This window comes from Phascolarctos cinereus, unplaced genomic scaffold (genome assembly GCF_003287225.1).
Source record: "Phascolarctos cinereus isolate Bilbo 61053 unplaced genomic scaffold, phaCin_HiC Scaffold_2;HRSCAF=192, whole genome shotgun sequence".
NCBI classification, from domain to species: Eukaryota; Metazoa; Chordata; class Mammalia; order Diprotodontia; family Phascolarctidae; genus Phascolarctos; species Phascolarctos cinereus.
In genome coordinates, this window is record NW_027555625.1 from 348959857 (window position 1) to 348979186 (window position 19330).

The window sequence follows — 19330 nt, forward strand, 5'->3', positions numbered from 1 at the left end:
ACAGATAGCCTCACTTTGTCCTTTTGCCTATTCTGGTGCCCATACCTGAAGTACTCTTGCCCCCTTCAAACCATTTCTGTTACGTCTGAGGTCAACATGGCTCAAAATTCACCTTCACTAGGAAACCACCTTCATTTTTTTGCTACCGTATGATTCCTTTGTGAGCTCTACTCACTTATCTTTATTGCTGAGTTTGGACTAAAATATTTTGCACACAGTCATATATTGCTTTTGAAATCATCTCATTTGTGTTATTGTCTCAGCTAACCTTTGAGCTCATGAGGTCAGGACACAGGAATCTGTTTCTGTCTCTGTCATGTTATATATGTTTGGTGTCAGAGAGAACACGATGAAGTTTTGAGGTAGAGTGGAACACATGGGGTCTTAACCATCGTGTGTGCATGGTAGGAAAAGGGAGGGAGATCCTCAAGATATTTCTGTCCCCCTTGGATTGCAGAAAATACATGGGTCAAGTTGGAAACTGATTGTATCAGCACTTTGATTAAAGGCACCATTTAACTATGGCATTTAAGGGAGTAAGAAAAGAGTAAAGCCCATTTACCATTTTTCAGGCTGACTTGTACAAAGTGGTGGGTGGAGAGAATGTCTTGAGAATATAAGCAAACACACTAAGTAAGGTTGGGAAGAGGCTTCTGTATTCTGTATTTTTGTACTTTATTAAATGTGTAATGTACTCTTGAGTGTCCATTGGCATTCAGCTTCATTGTTTATGCTGCTCCAGAGCATAGATATGCCCCAGAATAGAGGGGATAATGAAAGTAGGAGAGAAAATCAAGTGTGGTACAGGAGTGAGGGGAGAAACCCACTGGAATTGAAGTCGAAGATCTAGATTCCTGACTGTCACATTATGTAATCTTGGACAAAATGCCTTAACATCTGGACCTCTATTTCCTCACATATAAAATAGAGGGTTTGACTGGGCCACTCAGAAGTCTCTTTCAACTCTAAAATCTTTGATCTGAAATCTATAAGCAGTCCAGGGTCCATGGATATACTTCAGTGCATCTATGAACTTGGATGGAAAATAAATTATATCTTGACTTCTAAATGAAATTTTCCATTTTCTTTAATTATTTAAAAATGTTATTTGAAGAAGGGGTCTATAGGTTTCACCAGATTTCCAAAGGGGCCTATGACACACAAAAAGCATAATAACCCTTGTTGTAGGGCAGCGAGGTGGCACAATGAATAGAGCACCAGGTCGGGGGTCAGGAAGACCTGAATTCAGATCTGGCCTCAGACACTTAATATCTGAATGACCCTGTGCAAATCACTTAACCCTATTTTCTTCAGTTTCCTCATCTATAAAAGGAGTTGGAGAAGGAAATGGCAAACCACTCCAGTATCTTTTTTACACAAAATTCCCAAATGGGGTCATGAAGAGTTGGACATAGCTAAAACAACTAAACAATAAGCAAATCCCCTTCTTCTACCTCATGATCCCAAGGGAGACCTGATGGACACTGCACCCTGACAACAGAGCACAGAGTATCTGAGCAAAGTTCAGCATGTGGTTTGCACGAATGATCTCTGCCACCCACCCACTCACCCTTCGAGTTTGTACTTATCATTGAGGGTGAAATAGTAGGAGAAAGTCTTAAATACCAGTAGGTACAGTCTGGATACAATGTGCCATAGAAATGTATCTTAGCCCCTGACATAAACTACTATATGTAGGGATAAATGCTGCCACTCCAGAGTGGTAAATGTAGATGAGAAAACCATGTCATTGGTTTAGGAGACTGAGGGATCTCACTGAAGTCCTATCTGATCTAGTTTTCTTCTTATTCAGTGTCTCAGTCAAGCAGACTTTTCATAGCTGATGAGGATAATACATTAGCTGTTTCTGAGAGAGCTTGAATATTGCTTGTGTTGTCTTTGGAGTGAAAAGGTGATTGATTGCAGAATGGAAAGATGTGTAGCCTTTATTGTCCTTATTCCTAGCGTGCATGAGATGATTGATTAAGGTAAAAAGTGGAACAGGTTCTGAGGGTCTTCTCTCAGGGCCACTTTTGTCTTCTGTAGCTGCCAAGAACCACAAAGAACAGTAATCATCTGTGATTTTTCAGGTAGGAAGCTGCAGGCCCCCCTCCTCAGATGTTACATAAGAGTTGTTTGGCTGTCTTAACATTAAGTGGGCAGCTGAGTAGCAGCAGAACTGTGCCCCAGCTTGAAGGCAAGAGTGATTCATCAGGGGCAGCTAGGTAGTGCACTGAATACAGCACCGGTCCTGGAGTCAGGAGGACCTAAATTCAAATCTGGTCTTAGACATATACTAGCTGTGTGACCCTGGGCAAGCCACTTAATCCCAGCTGAAAAAAAAAAAAAGTGATTATCAGCAGGGAAGCATGAGTATTCCCCAGGAGAGGAGTTGGAAACTTTGGCCATTAACATGTTCCCTCATTTTATACCCTCCTCACACCAACCCCCACTATCTCCTTCTTTCCCATAGTCCCTAACGAAGAGGCACTTCTCCTTTTATAAGTTTTGTATATGCCTTGTACATACCCTCTGTATATACCAGGCCAGTGCTGTCTCCTCATTCGGAAGATAAGTTCTTTCAGGTCAGCTCTTTCAGTTTTTATTCATATCTCCAATGGAGAAGGCAGTATGTGGCATATTGGAAATGCTTGTGGATTGATTGATCAACTAATGAGTCAGTTTATTGACTTACTAAACATAGAAAATAAGGCCCAAAGAGCACATGAATTGTCTAAGATCACAAAGTGAGTTAATGATACTTCGCAGACTACAACCCACATGTCCCACCTTCTAGGCTTATAAAGGTAAGATTTTCCTTCTCATCACTTTTTCATAGCAAATACCTTCCTCCCGTGTTTCCTGGTGAGAGACCATCATATTTCCCCAGGGGAGGATATGTTAGCCCTCATCTAACCAATCCAAACCAATCACTTTGGAGACAGGCAACCCAACACGCCCAGTTATGCCACAGACGTGTTAGCTCTGGTCTATAGGAAGATCTGTGAACCAAAGGCTTGTCCCTTGATTGTAATATTTTTTGAAGAGCCTATATGGGAAAGAGGCAGTATTCATATCCCTAGAGCAGATAAAGATATCTGTAGAGAGCTTTAATGGATAAGTAAAGTCAACCGAGATACCAGGCTGTTAGTTAAACTATGAATCACCTTAAACTGCTCCCTTGCTGAAGGACCATTCTGGATAAGTCTAAAGCTATTTAGTTTGTAACCAGTGCAGTGATTTAAAACTCTACAAGGTCAGAATGTAATCTTTGGAAAATGTCTACTTTAGGCCCTCACTGAAGTTCTAAATCCATTTCCCAATGAATTAATCTGTCCTCTATTGCCAGGGGAAATGCAGACTGTGAGGGTTTGATCTCTGTGAAGCAGAACTTAAAGTCTTATAGGAGGCTAAGAAGATAAGAGAGCTGGCCGAATCACTGGACAATTTATAGGGCATCGGTGAGATCAAAGAAGATGGCAAGCTTTCCAAAGAAAGAGCCCTCACCTTTCCTGAGGTGTGGATTACAGTTATGGGCTTCAATGTGGGCTATCATCTGGGAAGAGCAGCCCCAACATACATAGTGGGTGTCAGTGTATATGAACCCCTTCAACCTCACAAATGCAGGTGGTCTTGAAATTCATGTTACTAACTTGGGTAAAGGCAAACATCTTATGTACTGCAGAAATTGCTCCATAGGTTTCTCTTTTAAGTATACTATATGTCCTGACTTAGCAACCCTTGCCAGGTAAGTAAGTTGAACTACTTGGCCTGAAGAATTTTTTGCTTGGATATGAGGTGAGGCAGGGATGATCTTTGTAGACAGATGCTACTGACTTAAACATTCCAACCAACTAGACTTCAAATATACATGTTTTCATTTACACCTAAAATATTTTTTCAATTTTTATTTGTTAATTACAGTTATAAGATATAATTGAGCATTGCTATAGTGGGTTTTGTATCAATCATATCTATCAGTATCTTATTAAGTTTGCTCTAGCTCTGGCCCTACAGAATGCAGTTGCCTTTATTTGACTCTATCTTCTCCTCTTTGAACAAGTCTTAGGGATACCACCCTTTTCCCCCCAAGACTTTCCCTTTTCAATACTTTCTAAATCTTCTCCTCATTACCTATACCATTTCTTCTTCTCTCATGAATTCCTATATTTAACAAATATTTCTTAAGTATCTATTGTGCACAGAATATTGTGCTAGGTTTTAGGGATTCATAACATCTCAATGCTTTATTGGAAGGTCTTTCTCCATAAGTTCCTCTAGCCCCAAATATTCATTTCCTGGTGTCCAGACCCCCATAATTAGCTAAGCTATTTCTGGATGCCAGACACAATGGCCTGCCCTTGAAAACTTTGCAGAGATTGAACTCTTTTGACATTGCCTTTGGGGACACATGGTAATTATGAGTGAGTGACAAGAAACTAAAGACATGGGTTGGTAGTATTCTTTTGGAGTAAGAGACTGCACTGACGGATGTTCACCAGACATTCTAGTTCTTGCTATCTACATGTCCTCCCTCCTCTTCCCAGAGGGGGCCAAGTTTAACCAGCCTGCATCAAAATGGACGGCCCATTGTCATGTTATAGAGAAAATTCTTGTTCATGTAGCATGGAGAAGATTGACACTGAGGTTCCTCTTAGCCTCCCCCCATGTTATATGATTTTTGTTACTAAATAATGTGTCGGCTCCTTTTTTCACCAAGGCATCAGAGAAGCATTTTAGAGGTAACCACATATAGGCTATGTATGCTAATGTAATAGCATATATTAGAAGTATCTATGGATGCCACATAGAATTTTAGAGTTGGAAAGAATGTCAGAGATAAGACAATCATCATCATAGCTAGCATTTTTATAGCACTTACAAAATAAGTTACAAATATTGTCTAATATCTGACAACAACCGTGGGAGATGAATACTATTATTGTCCCATTTTCCAGATGAAGAAACTGAGGTAGTCAATGATTAAATGACTTGTCACTAGTGTCTACAGATAGATTGAACTCAGGTCTTCCTGACTCTAGATCCAGCACTCTAACCACACACCCCTTAATTGTCCATGTTGACTAAAAGCCTGAGTATCCCTCACTGATTCTTAATAGAAAGAGCTTTAAACAAGGGATCAAGACAGTTGGGTTCTAGCTTGATCTCTGCCCCCAGCAAGCTATGTGATCTGGAATAAATCATCCTCCTCCTTTCTCATCTACAAAATGAGAAAGTTGAAATAAATAGTCTCTAAGTTCCTTTCTAGAACTAACATTCTTTGATTAGGTTTGAGGTATTTGTGGTTCAGTGGAAAAAATGCAAGATTTAGACTCAGAAAAATTGAATTTGAATCTTATCTTTGCCACTTACGGGGTAAGTTTCAATTTCCTCAGTTCTAACCTGAAGGGGCTGGCCTACCTTACACTGAAGCTCCCTTCTTGCTTCAAATATATACTTCTCTTGTCTATGGTCAAATTTTTATGGATGGCATTGTGTTGCTTATATCTGTGGGTGTTCCTCCATGTTTAGAGGTTGACTCTAAACTCAAAGAGTGACAGAATTTTCTAAAACAGTTTATGCAAACAGGATGTTTTGGTTTATTACTAACTGAACATCTGGGTAGTGATTAAGAAAGAGACAGCGTTGATGCTGGCACCGTTTCCTCCCTGCACATAATAGCTACTTTATAAATGTTTGCTGGATTGGATTAAAATCTATTTAGTTAGAACTGGCTTCATGGAAGAGGCAGTTTTAAGAGGTGTGAAAAACAGGGTAAAAAGGTGAGCGTGGCACATTTCTCAACCAAGTTTTAACTTCCAACATTAGCTGTGCTATTAGCCTAAGCTAGGCCCATAAATCATTTTGAATGCCTTCTACTAGCTTGAATTTGATCATGTGATCATGTGCCCATTTTCATATAACATATCTAGCTGCGCATTATTTCATATGACATGCCTAGCTGTGTTTCAGTAGCACCTAGTCGTTACTTAAATATCTGTTATTACTTACATTCGATTTAATTACTTTGTTTATTAGGGCTATTGCTTAGGAAATAGCTTTTTGGGAAAGGTATAAGCCATATCTTTAAGCAAATTTTCTTCTTTGCACAAAATGAATGTGTCTAACTGTGAAAATGGCCTAATCTGGCATCTGTTTAGTTCTGAAAGGAACCTTGCTTTTCCTAATACATTTCTATGCATCAGAGAAAAAAGCCATCCATAAAAAGACAATTACAGAGAAGCAATCGAGCATCGATGGAATTATTCAGACACATTTCAGAGAACATTCAGGAGAGAAAAGATTTCACGTTTCATTTTTATGTAGCTTCTTATGAATCAATTTTTAAAGTAATTTTCTCACATCCACTGAAGTAGATTTGATTTCTGTAGCCAGTGTTCATGTCTCAATAAATAATATGCATTTTGTTCTATAATTATAGAGTGCCTATTGTTTTAGCCCAAAGACATTTTAGCTTATTATTTTATTTATGGCAAAGGAGCTCATCCCCAGGGCTGAAGTTACTGCCTATAATTACTTGGTGCTTAAAGCAGTTCAGTAACGCACTGAACAGCCCCAAAGTGTCCTTGAAGAGCTAATTCAGGTCTGATATCAGTTTCCTAGTTACTGGAAGTGTTGCTCCCTGACTCACCTCCCCTTTACTCCTAAAAACAACATTTGGAATGAAGAAGCTCGTCTCTCAAAATGTAGTAACTAAAGAATGAGTTCAAAGGCTTTTCAGAGTTTGCACCAAAAGTCATCAGTAACGTCAGGAGTGAAATGCCTGAGTTTTACACTCTTTGTCTCTAAATTGTAATCATGCCTCCTATAGAATCCATCCTTTGGTATTTAAGCATAACCACTAAAAAAAAGGTCCTCAGATTTCCTTCATGCTACAGTAACATCAGAGTCCCAGAGACACAAACCAAAGCAGTAGGAAACAAGAGACCCTGGGAGGTGTGGTGGGAGAAGTTACGATTTGAGATGCTTGTTTATGTCTATTTCAGTTACCAGATTTTTGAAAACACACTTGTTTTAATTACTCTAATCACATGAAAGATCCTGGCACACTTACAGGGAGGTTATCACTTCTCTTGACTCGTTACCCCAACTCTGGAAAAGTATGAGTGGTACGTCCCAAGATACTGAAGCTATATGACATGAAAATCAATGCTTACCACCCACCCATACACATAAAGTTCCAAGCAATATTACAAAATAAAGTTTCATTAAAGATGGGGGGAAAATGGAGGCCCAGAGACCCTTAAGTGAGCGACCAACAATTATCCCCAAAGGGAAATATAAATTTCCAGAATCATTTACAATCTCTAGCATTGAACTTCTCCAACAGAGCAACCATATTGCCCCTACAAGTCCCATCCTCACTAGCACACTGAGAGATAGACAGACACAGAGAGAGAGAGAGATACTGGGGTGTTATAGGGCTCCAATGAGATAATGTATATAAAGCACTTTGCAAACCTGAAAGTTCTGTATAAATTCCAACTGTCATTATATTTTTTTTCCTCAAGTCATCAAATCCAGACTGGTGATGATTTCAGACTCTGAGAGTTCTACTATATTCCTACTAAGCTCAAGCAATAAAGCAATGCAAGGGTATCCTGGTAAATGTTTAATTTCCAACATTAACTGTGGTTCTCTTTTTTTAAAAAATGTATGCGCATCCACTTTTAATCTTCATTATTAACATTTTTAAGTCTAGACAATCAACAAAATAATAAATCAACCACTGATTTATTGTGTTTTCAGATTTCTGCAGTGTAAATGCTCACACTGAAAACTTAACAACTGGCAATAGAGCTTTGAGCTGGCTCACGTGTACCCATGGAGAGATAGCTACATAGATAACAGGCATGAAGGCAGGCATACGTACATATGTACATATACATATGTGTGTTACATTCTAGAACAAGCAGTCAAGAACATTCATAAATAGTGACCTATATGTGTACTTTTTCCACCTATACAAAATCTTTAGGAGAACGGCCTACACATAGATTCTTGAAGAAAAGATGAGAAGGAACATAAACTCCTTTCAATTGTAGATATTTTCTTCACCATCACACAAGTGGTTTAATGTATGATTAGAGAGGAGATGAGCCAATCATGTAGGAAGAGTAAGGAATCACAGCAGGATGGCCTGAGTTTTTCTCTAGTGCTTACAGAATATTAAAAAGTACTAGCAGACGGCCTTGATTGCTTTCAGTAAACCCTTCATGTCAGATTTATAGGAGAATATTGACAATAATCACACATGATATGGCACAAATAGTTTGTAATGTGTACCAGCGCAGGCAGGCAATGTGTATCTCCCCATTGATATGATCACAGATCCAATAAAATATTTAAGAAGTATTTTTTTTTACCTCCAGTATTAACCAAGAGACAACTTTTCTATGTCTCTATAATCCTTCTTTTCTTTTGAATTTATACTCAAAAGGTAAACTGACAAGGAATGATTAAATATTTAAATGTGAATGGTAGATACAAGGATTGCTTTGTTTCCTTTCCTTTGCGTCTCCAGTGCCTGGCAGGGAAAAGGTACTTACATGCTTGGTGATTGATTAATATTTAACAACAGTAATTGCAATATTTACTCTTCATGCTTGTCGGGTCATTTTTGAGAACTTTGAAACTCTCTGGTCTTCTGGTGAGTAACCCAAGTAATGAGACTTAATTAATAGATTGTAAATGTATTTTACTACTGAAGTGGGCAGTTAGGTGGTACAATGGATAGAATTCCAGACCTGGAATCAGGAAGAACGGAGTTAAAATCTGGCCTCATATCCTTACTGGCTGGGTGACCACGGGCAAGTCACTTAAACCTGATTGCCTCAGTTTCCTCTTCTATAAAATGATCTGGAGAAAGAAATGGTAAACCACTCCTATATTTGCCAAGAAAACTTCAAATGAGGTCACAAAGAGTCAGATAGGACTGGAAAAACAATTCAACAACAACAATAAAATTTAAGTGCTGGGAAGAAAAAATTCCCAGCACATCTGGATGATGGAGAAATCCACTGAAGGAAGCAATCAGTGTTTTCATTGTTTCATTCATTTCTTTGCATTCCTTGTACTTAATATAGTCCCTGCAATTTAGGATACTCCGAAGAAATGCTTGTATTCAACATTACTTTATTAAGCCACTGGCTTACAGAAGGCAAAGGGTTATGGAAGGCTAGGGCTGGCAACGTAGAGACATTGGCATCTTTCTGATGACTCCATGATACCTCCTCTTTATTTCTGTGAGCGATGGTGCTCTTACCAGGGAACTGGCCAGTGAGTGCAGGGGAGGAAGGCCGCCTGAGTCATGCTGCATAGAATCCCCTACTTGCGAGCAGTGACTGGATGGAGCTTTAGTACCCTTGTTGCCCTATGGAAAAATCTGTTTTCCTCATAACTTAGATTTTGACATGGGAAATAGCTTGGACCAGAAATATGTTAAGTTCAGGAATTGACTCAACATTAACTTTTCATAAGCAGCTCCAGCCTCTACTCAGGTATATATGGATCTTTCATCATGCAGGACAAATTGAGGTGCCTGCAGGTTTATTTTTATTACTGGGGCTTAATACCCATTTTTAGTATCAGCTGCCTTTCAGCATTTCAGTGCAAATACTGCAAGCCCTTGCATTTAGCACAGATACTTTATTCAGTTAGACAAGTTTTTCTGTATATGACCCCAAAAGCAATTTGCATTCACTATTGTTCATTTTTCATCTATTTCTTTTTCTAAAAAAAAAAATGAAGAAGAAGTGTAGACTCCCCTTCCGTGAAGAGTGTCCTAGTCCAAGGAAAATACCTTTTGGTGATACATTAGAACACTTCAGAACCCAATCTTTAAGCAGCAAGAGTTCTTAACCTGGGGATAGTAAACTTGAATTTTTAATGTTTTTATTACACATTGTTCATTTGTTTCAATAGTTTTCAACTCTTTGTGACCCCATCTAGGGTTTTTTTGGCAGAGATACTGGAGTGGTTTGCCATTTCCTTTTCTACCCCATTTTACAGATGAGAAAACTTAGATCAACAGGGTTAAGTGACTTGCCCAGGGTCCCATAGCAAATGTCTGAGGTCAGATTTGAACTCAGGCCTGACTCCAGGCCTGGCACTCTAATCCACTGTGCCACCTACCTGTCCTTTTTACTACTATATTTCAATGTAATTGATTTTCTTTATCATCCTGTTGTATGTTGTACTATGTATTTATAGACATTGTTCTGAGAAGGGGTCCACAAACTACTAAAGGAGTCCATGATACAAAACAGCTTAAGAGTACCTGCTCTAAGGCACTCCATTGTGGCTTTGGACGTATTCTTTGAGGCCTTGAATAGAAGCCTAACCTGCCCAGCTCACGAGAGACAGAAAGGACAGGATCCCCAGCCTACCTAGCTGCTAGTGTAATGCCTCCTTCCTGTCCTCCCTCTTCAGGAAAACAGGGTTTGTGTGTTTAGGATGGAGCCAGAACACATGAATAAGCAGATTGCAGACAACCCCATGCAGACAGAAGGCTTGAGGGAGGGAACTTTGTGGGTGATGAGGAAGCTCCTTTAGGTGTCAATCAATAATCATTTCTAATTGGCCTACTATGTTCCAAGCACTGGGGTTGCAAAAGCGAAGAATGAAATAATCCCTACCAACAATTTGTTCTCATTCTAATGGGAAGATAAGTTGACACAGACTCTGATTCATGAGCAAAAACTTAGTGGCTCTGATGCATACTCTGGTCCAGCTTTCTCAGTTCCCCTCATATTTAGCAATTTTGTCTTTCTCCTGGCATGCAGTCCCATTTGTCTGGAATGCATTCCCTCATCAACTCCTTCCCTGAGAATCCCTAAACTCCTCCAGGGCTCAGTTTAAGTGCTTCTTTCTATGTAAGTCCTTCCTGATCCTTCAGCTGTTAACATCCTCCAGCAACTCCTCATTTTGCATTACATATACATACATACATACATACATACATACACACACACATACGTGTGTATACATATACATGTACATATATACATGTATATATGCATACATACACACACATACACATAATTGATAGTCAGTGGTTTCTCTCCATAACCAAACACCCAAAGGAAGGCTCTGAATCACTTTCAATCCCTTCTGACAAGAAACTCCCCCGACAAGTGAAACTCAACCCTGACTGCTGGACATTTAATGAGAAGATGAGCTGAAAGTCTTCAGTTCCTCCTGCTAAGAACATGACTCGATCATGTGACTAGCAGACTCAAGGCATCTGGGCAGGGGAAACCATTTCCATCCAGACCTCTCTGCTAGTTTTCTCCTTTATGAGCTGGGTTGACCTAAACTCTAATGGAGGGGATCAAGTGCCAGGGGTTTCCTCCACCAGATTTGATTCTGTTTATACTGTACGCAGAAATTAGGTCTTCCTGTTCTGCAGGGTCCTGCCCAATCTAGTTAACAGCATGTGCCTTGGGGGCTGGGAGCAATCTCATCACTCAGTCATGCCCTTCAGACACTGACAGACCTTTTCAGGAGTGCGGCCTTAACAGAAATTAAAGAAAAAGGATGGATCACAGATTAATAATTAGTCATTCATATAATAATAAAATATGAATTTCTCTCAGGGTCAAGGTACAGTGTGTCTGACTATGGCTGATAGACCAGCATGAGCTCAGAAAGCTCTATTATATGACAAGCACAAATAGTCCATATGACCATTTGGAGTGGAGCTGTCTCTAAATTTGTCCCTCTCACATTTCTTTTCTTTTCTTTTTTGGTGAGGTGATCGGGGTTAAGTGACTTGCCCCGGGTCACACAGTTGGTAAATGTTATATGTCTGAGGCTGGATTTGAACTCAGGTCCTCCTGACTCCAAGGCCAGAGCTCTATTCACTGCACCACCTAACTGCCCCTCACATTTCTTTTGAGCTACAGATATTATGTGTGGCACAGTGGATAGAGTGCCAGGCCTAGAATCAAGAGGACCTGAATTCAAATTTGACCTCAGACACTTATTGTATGACCCTGGGCAAGTCACTTAACCCTGTTTGCCTCAATTTTCTTATCTGTAAAATGAGTTACCCATCTTTGCAGGGCAAGGAATGTGTTTTATTGATGTCTGTTATGTTCTGTATTACCTTGCGTGGTAGGTGCTTAATAAGTGGTGCTCACTTTGCAATCAAGGTTTAGCCATAGAACTACCTCCTGCAAGCACTGGAGTTTTCTCTGATTGCGTACTCTGACCTGTCCATCTTTGGAGCTCTTCCAGTATTTATGATCAGTGCCACACATTTCAGCACTTGGTTCTGGCCAAGCTAGCGCTTTATTGAAAACTCTCTCTTATTTGCCTATTATTTAATGTTTGAAAGTTCAGAGATCATTCAAGCAAGGAAGCAGAAAGAGGCATCTAAAATATCTATGTAAGGCAAAGAAAATAGGATAAAAGTAGGTAATTAGATAAAAATCTTGCAGGTAATTAAATTTCTGTTTAAAACCTTTATGCCTAGGACATCTGAGGGCAGCTTCTGTTTGCATTAGGGCTTGGCAAGATTCTACTAATTGACAATCAAAGGCAGATTAGTGAGCAAATATCAGAAAAGACAGGAAACTTCCCATAAATAACATCCTGACTTAGGAACCAGCACAGGCTGAACAGGTAAGACAAGCAATTGGCCTCAGCAATTGCCCTTAACAGTTAGCAAAGGGCCATACCAACAGGAATGGGCAAAGATACAGCATATTGCTTCCATCAAGTCCAGAGGACAAGTGGAATTCTCCTCCTTGTAGGATTCTACGGCGAATAGAATGTGCCTAGGAAAGCACTCACTGGTTTGATTTCCCAACAATGTCATGTGACAGCTATGTATCTACAAAGAGCTTTTAGGTGTCGCTCCTCAAGAGCTGGGTGAAATAAAGGGCTGGTCTAATAATGCCTCTCTCCTTGACAACTAAGTGTTCCTTGAAATATTGGTGTAAAAGGTATGCTGGAAGCAGCTCAAAGCAGCTTGAGAATTGTTAAATTCTTGGCATGAGCCTTTACAATTCTGAAATCGACAATGCTACAAATCAAGGATTGGTTTATTATTTTGTTGATTGTCTAGACTTAAGACAGTGTTAATAACAGGAGGACCCAAGTTCAAATCTGGCCTCAGATATTTGACACTTACTATCTGTGTGACCCTGGGCAAGTCACTTAACCCCAACTGGCTCATCAAAAAGCAAAAAAAAAAAAGTGTTAATAATACGGATTCAACTTTAAAAAATTATGTGCATTCTCTCCTGCCCCTCAACTCCCTCCCACTTTGTTAATGCTTTCCCAGCAAATGCTAGTATTGCTCTATTAACATTGCTTGAACACTCAAGGAGTATAGTAGAAGGCTCAAGAAATGAAGTTATTATCACTCAAGAGTTGTGGAAACTATAGGCTAATAATAACAATAACAACAACAACAACAACAACATTTATATAACACTAAGGATGGCAAAATTCTTTATATCCATGATCTCATTTGAGCTTTAATACCCTCGGTAATGGTGCTTCAAGAAGGAAACAAAAAAAATTAATGTGAAGAGGTAGAGAAGATTAATGGCCAAGGTCAGCAAATTGGAGGGGAGAAGAGTCTGATATAGAGAGGATGGGAAGAAGGGCCACTGAACGGTGAATGTTTCAAGATGAGTAATAGGTCTTTCTTTGGAGGGGGTGATAGGGTTGGAATTTCTCAGAAGAAAACAGTTTCTTGTGCTCCAAGGAATCATGATGTGAATCCATGATGCCATCATGATAGAGGTCAAAGGAGGGGAAAGGAGAAAGAAGAGATGGTTGGTTGTGGGTTGTGATTCTCTCATAAAGGCTTCCAGGGCAGGCATTACCAAAAGAGCACTCCACCATCTTCCCTGAGGTATCTCTCTAGTGACACATAACATGCTGAAATTTTCCAAACCTGATCATTATTACTCATTCATGATAAAGCAAACAAATGGTACCTTAAAAGGAACCTCAAAAGAGGTAATAAGAATTATGGAAATTGAAGACCTTAGGGTCAAAGGTAGTATTTTCATCACAACTGCCAGCTGAAGATAGTAGATTCAGTGACAAAAGATGATCAGAGGGGAGACTAGTAGGGATGTTATTTGAGAATTGAATTTGGATTCCTGGGACACAGCTTGAAATGTCAATTAATCGACAAGTATTTATTAAATACATGCTATGTGCTAAACATTATGCCAGGCCCCTGGGGATACAAAGAAGTTTAAGAGTACCTGTCATCAAAGAGCTTACATTATATCAGGGGAGTTGTGTACACACACACACACACACACACACACACACACACATAGGGTTAGCTCAACAGAAATGTGAGATGCACAAATTTAGAGACAGCTCCACACCAAATGGTCATGTAGACTATTTCTGCACAACCTGTAATAGAGTCTTCTGAGCTCGTGTTGGTCTGATCAGCCAGTTGGACACACTGTACCTTGACCCTGAGAGAAATTCATATTTTACTGTTATATGAATGATTAATTATTAATTTGTGATCCATCCTTTTTCTTTAATTTCTGTTAAGGTCCAACTCCTGAAAAGGTCAGTCAGTCTCTAAAGGGCATGGCTGAGTGATGAGATTTCTCCTAGCTCCCAAGGCACACGCTATTAACTAGATTGGGCTGGACCCCACAGAACAGGGAGACCTAATTTCTACCTAGAGTATAAACAGAATCAAGTCTGGTTGAGCCTTTGGCTGGGAGAAGAACCCCTTGTCCTTGATCCCCTCCATTAGAGTTTAGGACAACCCTAAAGGAGAAAACTAGCAAGAATGGTCTGGATGGAATATAAAACTTGAGTCCGCTAGGTCTCATGATCAAGTCATGTTCTTAGCAGGAGGAACTGAAGACTTTTAGCCCATCTCCTTACTAAACGTCCACCAGTCGGGGTTGAGTTTCACTTGTCAGGGGAGTTTATGGCCATTGGAACAAAGTGTTCTTATCCACCCACTCTGGTGGAGGTTGTTTTCACATGCTTGGAGTAGATACCCCATCCCATCCCCCAACTCACCAATGGATTTGAGCCCCATCAGTTACGCTCAACCTGGTTTAGCCCATCTACTGACATGGTTTACCGAGGTGTGACCACTATGCATGCCACAGGTTCTTGGAGTCACAGGTGAAAGTTGAGTGCCAGGTAGACACCAAAGGTAGATGAGCAAGCTTTCAGGTCAGAGGTGCTGGTCCTCCTTGAATACCCTATACAACCCCGGCAGCAGAAAGGAAGAAACAGCATGAGCAAAGGGAGATGGGCAGGAGGAAGTTGAAGAGACCAAATTAGACTGAGAGCAAAGTACATATGGGAAATGATGATCTCTGCCAGGTTCTATAGTCAGTCACCAAGCATTGATGTACCTATAATGTTCCAAGTACTCTGCTAGGTTCTGGGGATATGGAAAAAGTCAAAACATCCCTCATCAAAGAAAATTGCATCTAGCCGGTGGAGACAACCTGTCTATTTATATATAGGGGACTAGACCAAATAGATGCAAGCTGAATGAGATGGGGTTGGGGAGGGGCACTAGTAGTTGGGGAAATTAGCAAAAGTCTCCTGTACAAGGTAGGCTTGAGTTGAAGGAAAATGAGCATTTTAAATATGGGGGATAATCAGTGCAGGCAAGAGATGTAATGCTGTGTACTGGGAACAGCAAGGTCATTTTGGCTGGAATGCAAGTGTACATGGAGGGGTACGATGTGATTAGGGTAGAAATACAGTTTGAGCCCAGCTTGTAAAGTATTTTTTTACATACCAAAAAGGTGTGTGGGGGGGAGTTATATTTGCTCCTGAAATCAATAAGGAGCTATTCAAGTTTATTGAGTGGAGGAGTAATATAGACTTTCATTTAGTAAAATCACTTTAGCAGCTCTGTGGAAGATGAATTGGAGTGGGGAAAGACTTGGGACAAGAAACCATTTCACAAGGCACTGAAATCGTCCAGGTAAGAGAAGATGTGGGTCTGAATTAAGGTATTAATTGTGTAAGTAGAAAAATTATGATGGATGGGAAAGATATTATAAAGTTAGAAAGGACAAGATCTGACCTGAGGCACTGACTATGATGGAATCCTCAGATGTAAGATTTCCGGTGTTCTGTGTGTGAACTCTAACCACAGGAATTGAACCTTTCCCCAAAGCTGCAATCATTTGTTCACTAATGAGACAGCTCTGTTCTCTTGTGTTAAATGCAGGATTTTGGAGAAGATGATTCCCTCTACATTACCAAGGTGACAACTATTCACATGGGCAATTACACCTGCCATGCCTACGGCTATGAGGACCTGTACCAGACTCACGTCCTTCAGGTGAATGGTTAGTAAATGGTACACCTGCCGTCCTTGCCCCACTGACAGTCTTCCTCTAGGCAATGCTATATGTCACTCTTGTTATACGTTACATGTGCACATACTCATGGATCCACTCATCTGAGCATACACACGCACACACTCCAAAATATGGAAATTACCCCTTTTCACTCAAATGGAAAGAAAACCCGAGTTCTTAAGACTTTGCTTCTCATATACCTTGTAAGACAAAAAATTATAACTGATCATTTATTTATACTATAAAAATAATAAGTTTCCCATCAGTCTACAGTCCTCCCCTCAAATTATGCCGCTCCTCATGGGTAATTGCATAGGTGAGACAGGAGTGAAGGTGGCATCGTATTGTCCCTTATTTGGTTGGCCCTTGTCGTGTACATACTTGAATGTAACAGGTTTTGGCACCAATGAAGAGAACGAAGGAAATGTTAGAATAACGATCTGTGGATCTAAAGCAGCATCTAAAAAAGGCCCCACCACCTTCTTTGCTAGCTAGAAACAACGATGCAAGTATCAAACACATTTGTTTTTCAGACAGCTTTTCCTCAGGCAAGGTCTTAGAAGTAAGAACCTGTGTGTGTCTCTGCCAACCCAAGGCCATTTCTTCTACCCCTCATTTCCTAGCTGGAAGCTCCACTAGCATGTCCATGAGCTGCCTGGGCTTTAACAGAGTTTAGGGAGCAAGCTAAGCAGGTTGCAAAGATTTTAACACATTCATGACCATACTAGCACTATTTCTTTACCTGGAAGAAGTGTACAATACCAGATGGCTGCCTGAGATCTGAAAAAAGTTAGTTCCTCTTCCCTCTAACCCAAATATGGCCATGTTTTCCTCCTAGCATTGAGATTCAGTTGCCTCACATTATCCTTCCTCACCAAAATAAATAAAATAATAATTAATAATAAGAATAATACCTTTATTTGTTTCTAAGAATGCTCAACCCTTTTCTGACAGTACAATCAGTCCACCTAAAGATAGACACCAAGGCAAACTTGAACTTATTGACCAACTGAAAATGGTGCATGGTTATACCCCTAACCTGGGAGTCATTTGACCTGGATTCTGGTCCCAGCGCTGCCACTAACTAAATGTTTGACCTTGGATAAGTTCCTTTATCTCTCTCACACCCTGCTTATCTGTCTATAAAACATCGTGGTTGCATTGAGGTCAGCATCCTGGCTTTGTATTCAGAAGACTGTGCTTCAAGTCATAACTCTACTGCTTCCTACTTGAAGAATGATGTCTTTGGACCTCATCTATAAAAAGAATTGGTTGTACTAACTAGTCTGTGTTGGGAAATTTCTCAGCCTTGGTTCCTGGAGAATCCAGTAAGAATTTTGCCCATCAGTGGGTCAGAAGACAAGAGATCAGATAAAGTGAGGAGCTAAACAGAAAGGAAAAACAATTTATTAGTACACTAAGGAAGAGTGATTACCAGTAGCAGCTTTAGTTTCTAATGTTTCATCCTTGGTTTATATGGCTTTTTAGATCCACTTCGAGAACACAGCCAATCACGCTGTAGTAGCAACATGTTGTGATAATTTAAGACAGGAAAGTGACATCTTTTAGAGGGAAGAGTAAGTAGAAAGGGGAACCCAAAGAGAGGGAGTGTTTTGTGGGAAAACATTTGATATGCAGCTGGAAGGATTTATTATTTATCATGTGGGGCACATTTACACTCCCTGTTCAAGAGGATAGGAAATAGTAGTTAACTGGATTTTTTTTTTACAATTGTTATAGGTGTCCATTTGTACTATGAGATCAGGGACCACACTGGTGACAAAGAAAGCAAATTGTACTTCTACCTCCTACCTTCTATCTATGAACACTAAATGATTTTTATAGTAGCGGATAAGGATAAGCACATACATATACAGGTATACGTATGTGTGTCTGTATATGTATACATGCATATGTGTGTATCTATAGATTAATAAGTAAATACTAACTATATTCAAAATAAGTACAAAGTAATTGGTTTTGGCAGGGGACAAGTGGGCAATAAAGGCTATGCAGAGGATGTGACTTCGGGAGAACTTTGAAGGAAACAAAGCATTCTAATAGGCGTAGGTGAGATAGCCATACCTTTAAGAAATAAGCGATAACCAGTATGAAGGCCAATGACTTAAATTAAAGATAGGAGATGAAGTATCGCATGTAAAAATAGCAAGAAGGTCAGTTTGTTGAAATTATAGAATGTGAGAAGAGGGGTAATGTATAATGTTGAAATGGTGGGAAGAGCTGTTCAATGGAGCCATGCTATGTGACAATTGTATGAAAGAAACTAGGGATATGTAACCTGGATAATAGAAGTGTTAGGAGGAGATGTAGTAGCTGACTGCAACTGTTTGACGGGCTGGCACGTAGATGGATTAGGTTTGCTTTATTTGAGGCCACAGTTCAGAATGAGGAGCAATGAAAGTAAGCCACAGAAGGAAAGATCTAGACTTCATAGGAAGGATAACCTTCCTAACAATTAGAGATATCTAAAAGTGAAATGGGCTGCTATAAGAGGTGGTGAATTGCCCATTACTGGATATCTTTAAGCAGAGAAGGGATGACTACTTGTCTGAGATGTTGTGGAAGGGTCTTCTGTTTAGGTTTGGGAAAAGTTTCCATGATTCTAAATGATCTTAAAATAAATCTACAAAAATTAAGCTATAATAGTGGATGAGGCTTTTTGCTATGCCAGATCTTTGTATAACTTACTGTGTCTTATTTCTTCCTTATCTCTTAGGTCCTTTCCACTTCCAAATCCTATGAAACGTGGTAGTGGACAGGGGCACAGTGGCTCTGAGTACTCTGAATTCCCTGGGGGCATCCCAATATATTTCAAACTTTAAGGGGATACTTTAACTATTAACCCTTGGTAACATTTACAATGGGGTCTTTTAAGTATACGATAACAGGAAGGGTCCTGAACTTTCCTAGATTCAAACCCAAAATCTATTCATAAATATTGTTTAATTCCCTGA

At 39.8% G+C, this 19330-nt stretch overlaps 1 protein-coding gene across 1 annotated transcript in view; it reads left to right on the plus strand.

Moving 5' to 3' along the window:
* Positions 1–19330, plus strand: part of LOC110211715 (follistatin-related protein 4) — a 149838-nt gene that overhangs the window by 39406 nt on the left and 91102 nt on the right. Inside the window, exon 4 of the mRNA XM_078149186.1 lies at positions 16223–16343. Coding sequence (XP_078005312.1) covers positions 16223–16343 — 121 coding nt within the window. The remainder of the gene's footprint in view (positions 1–16222; positions 16344–19330) is intronic.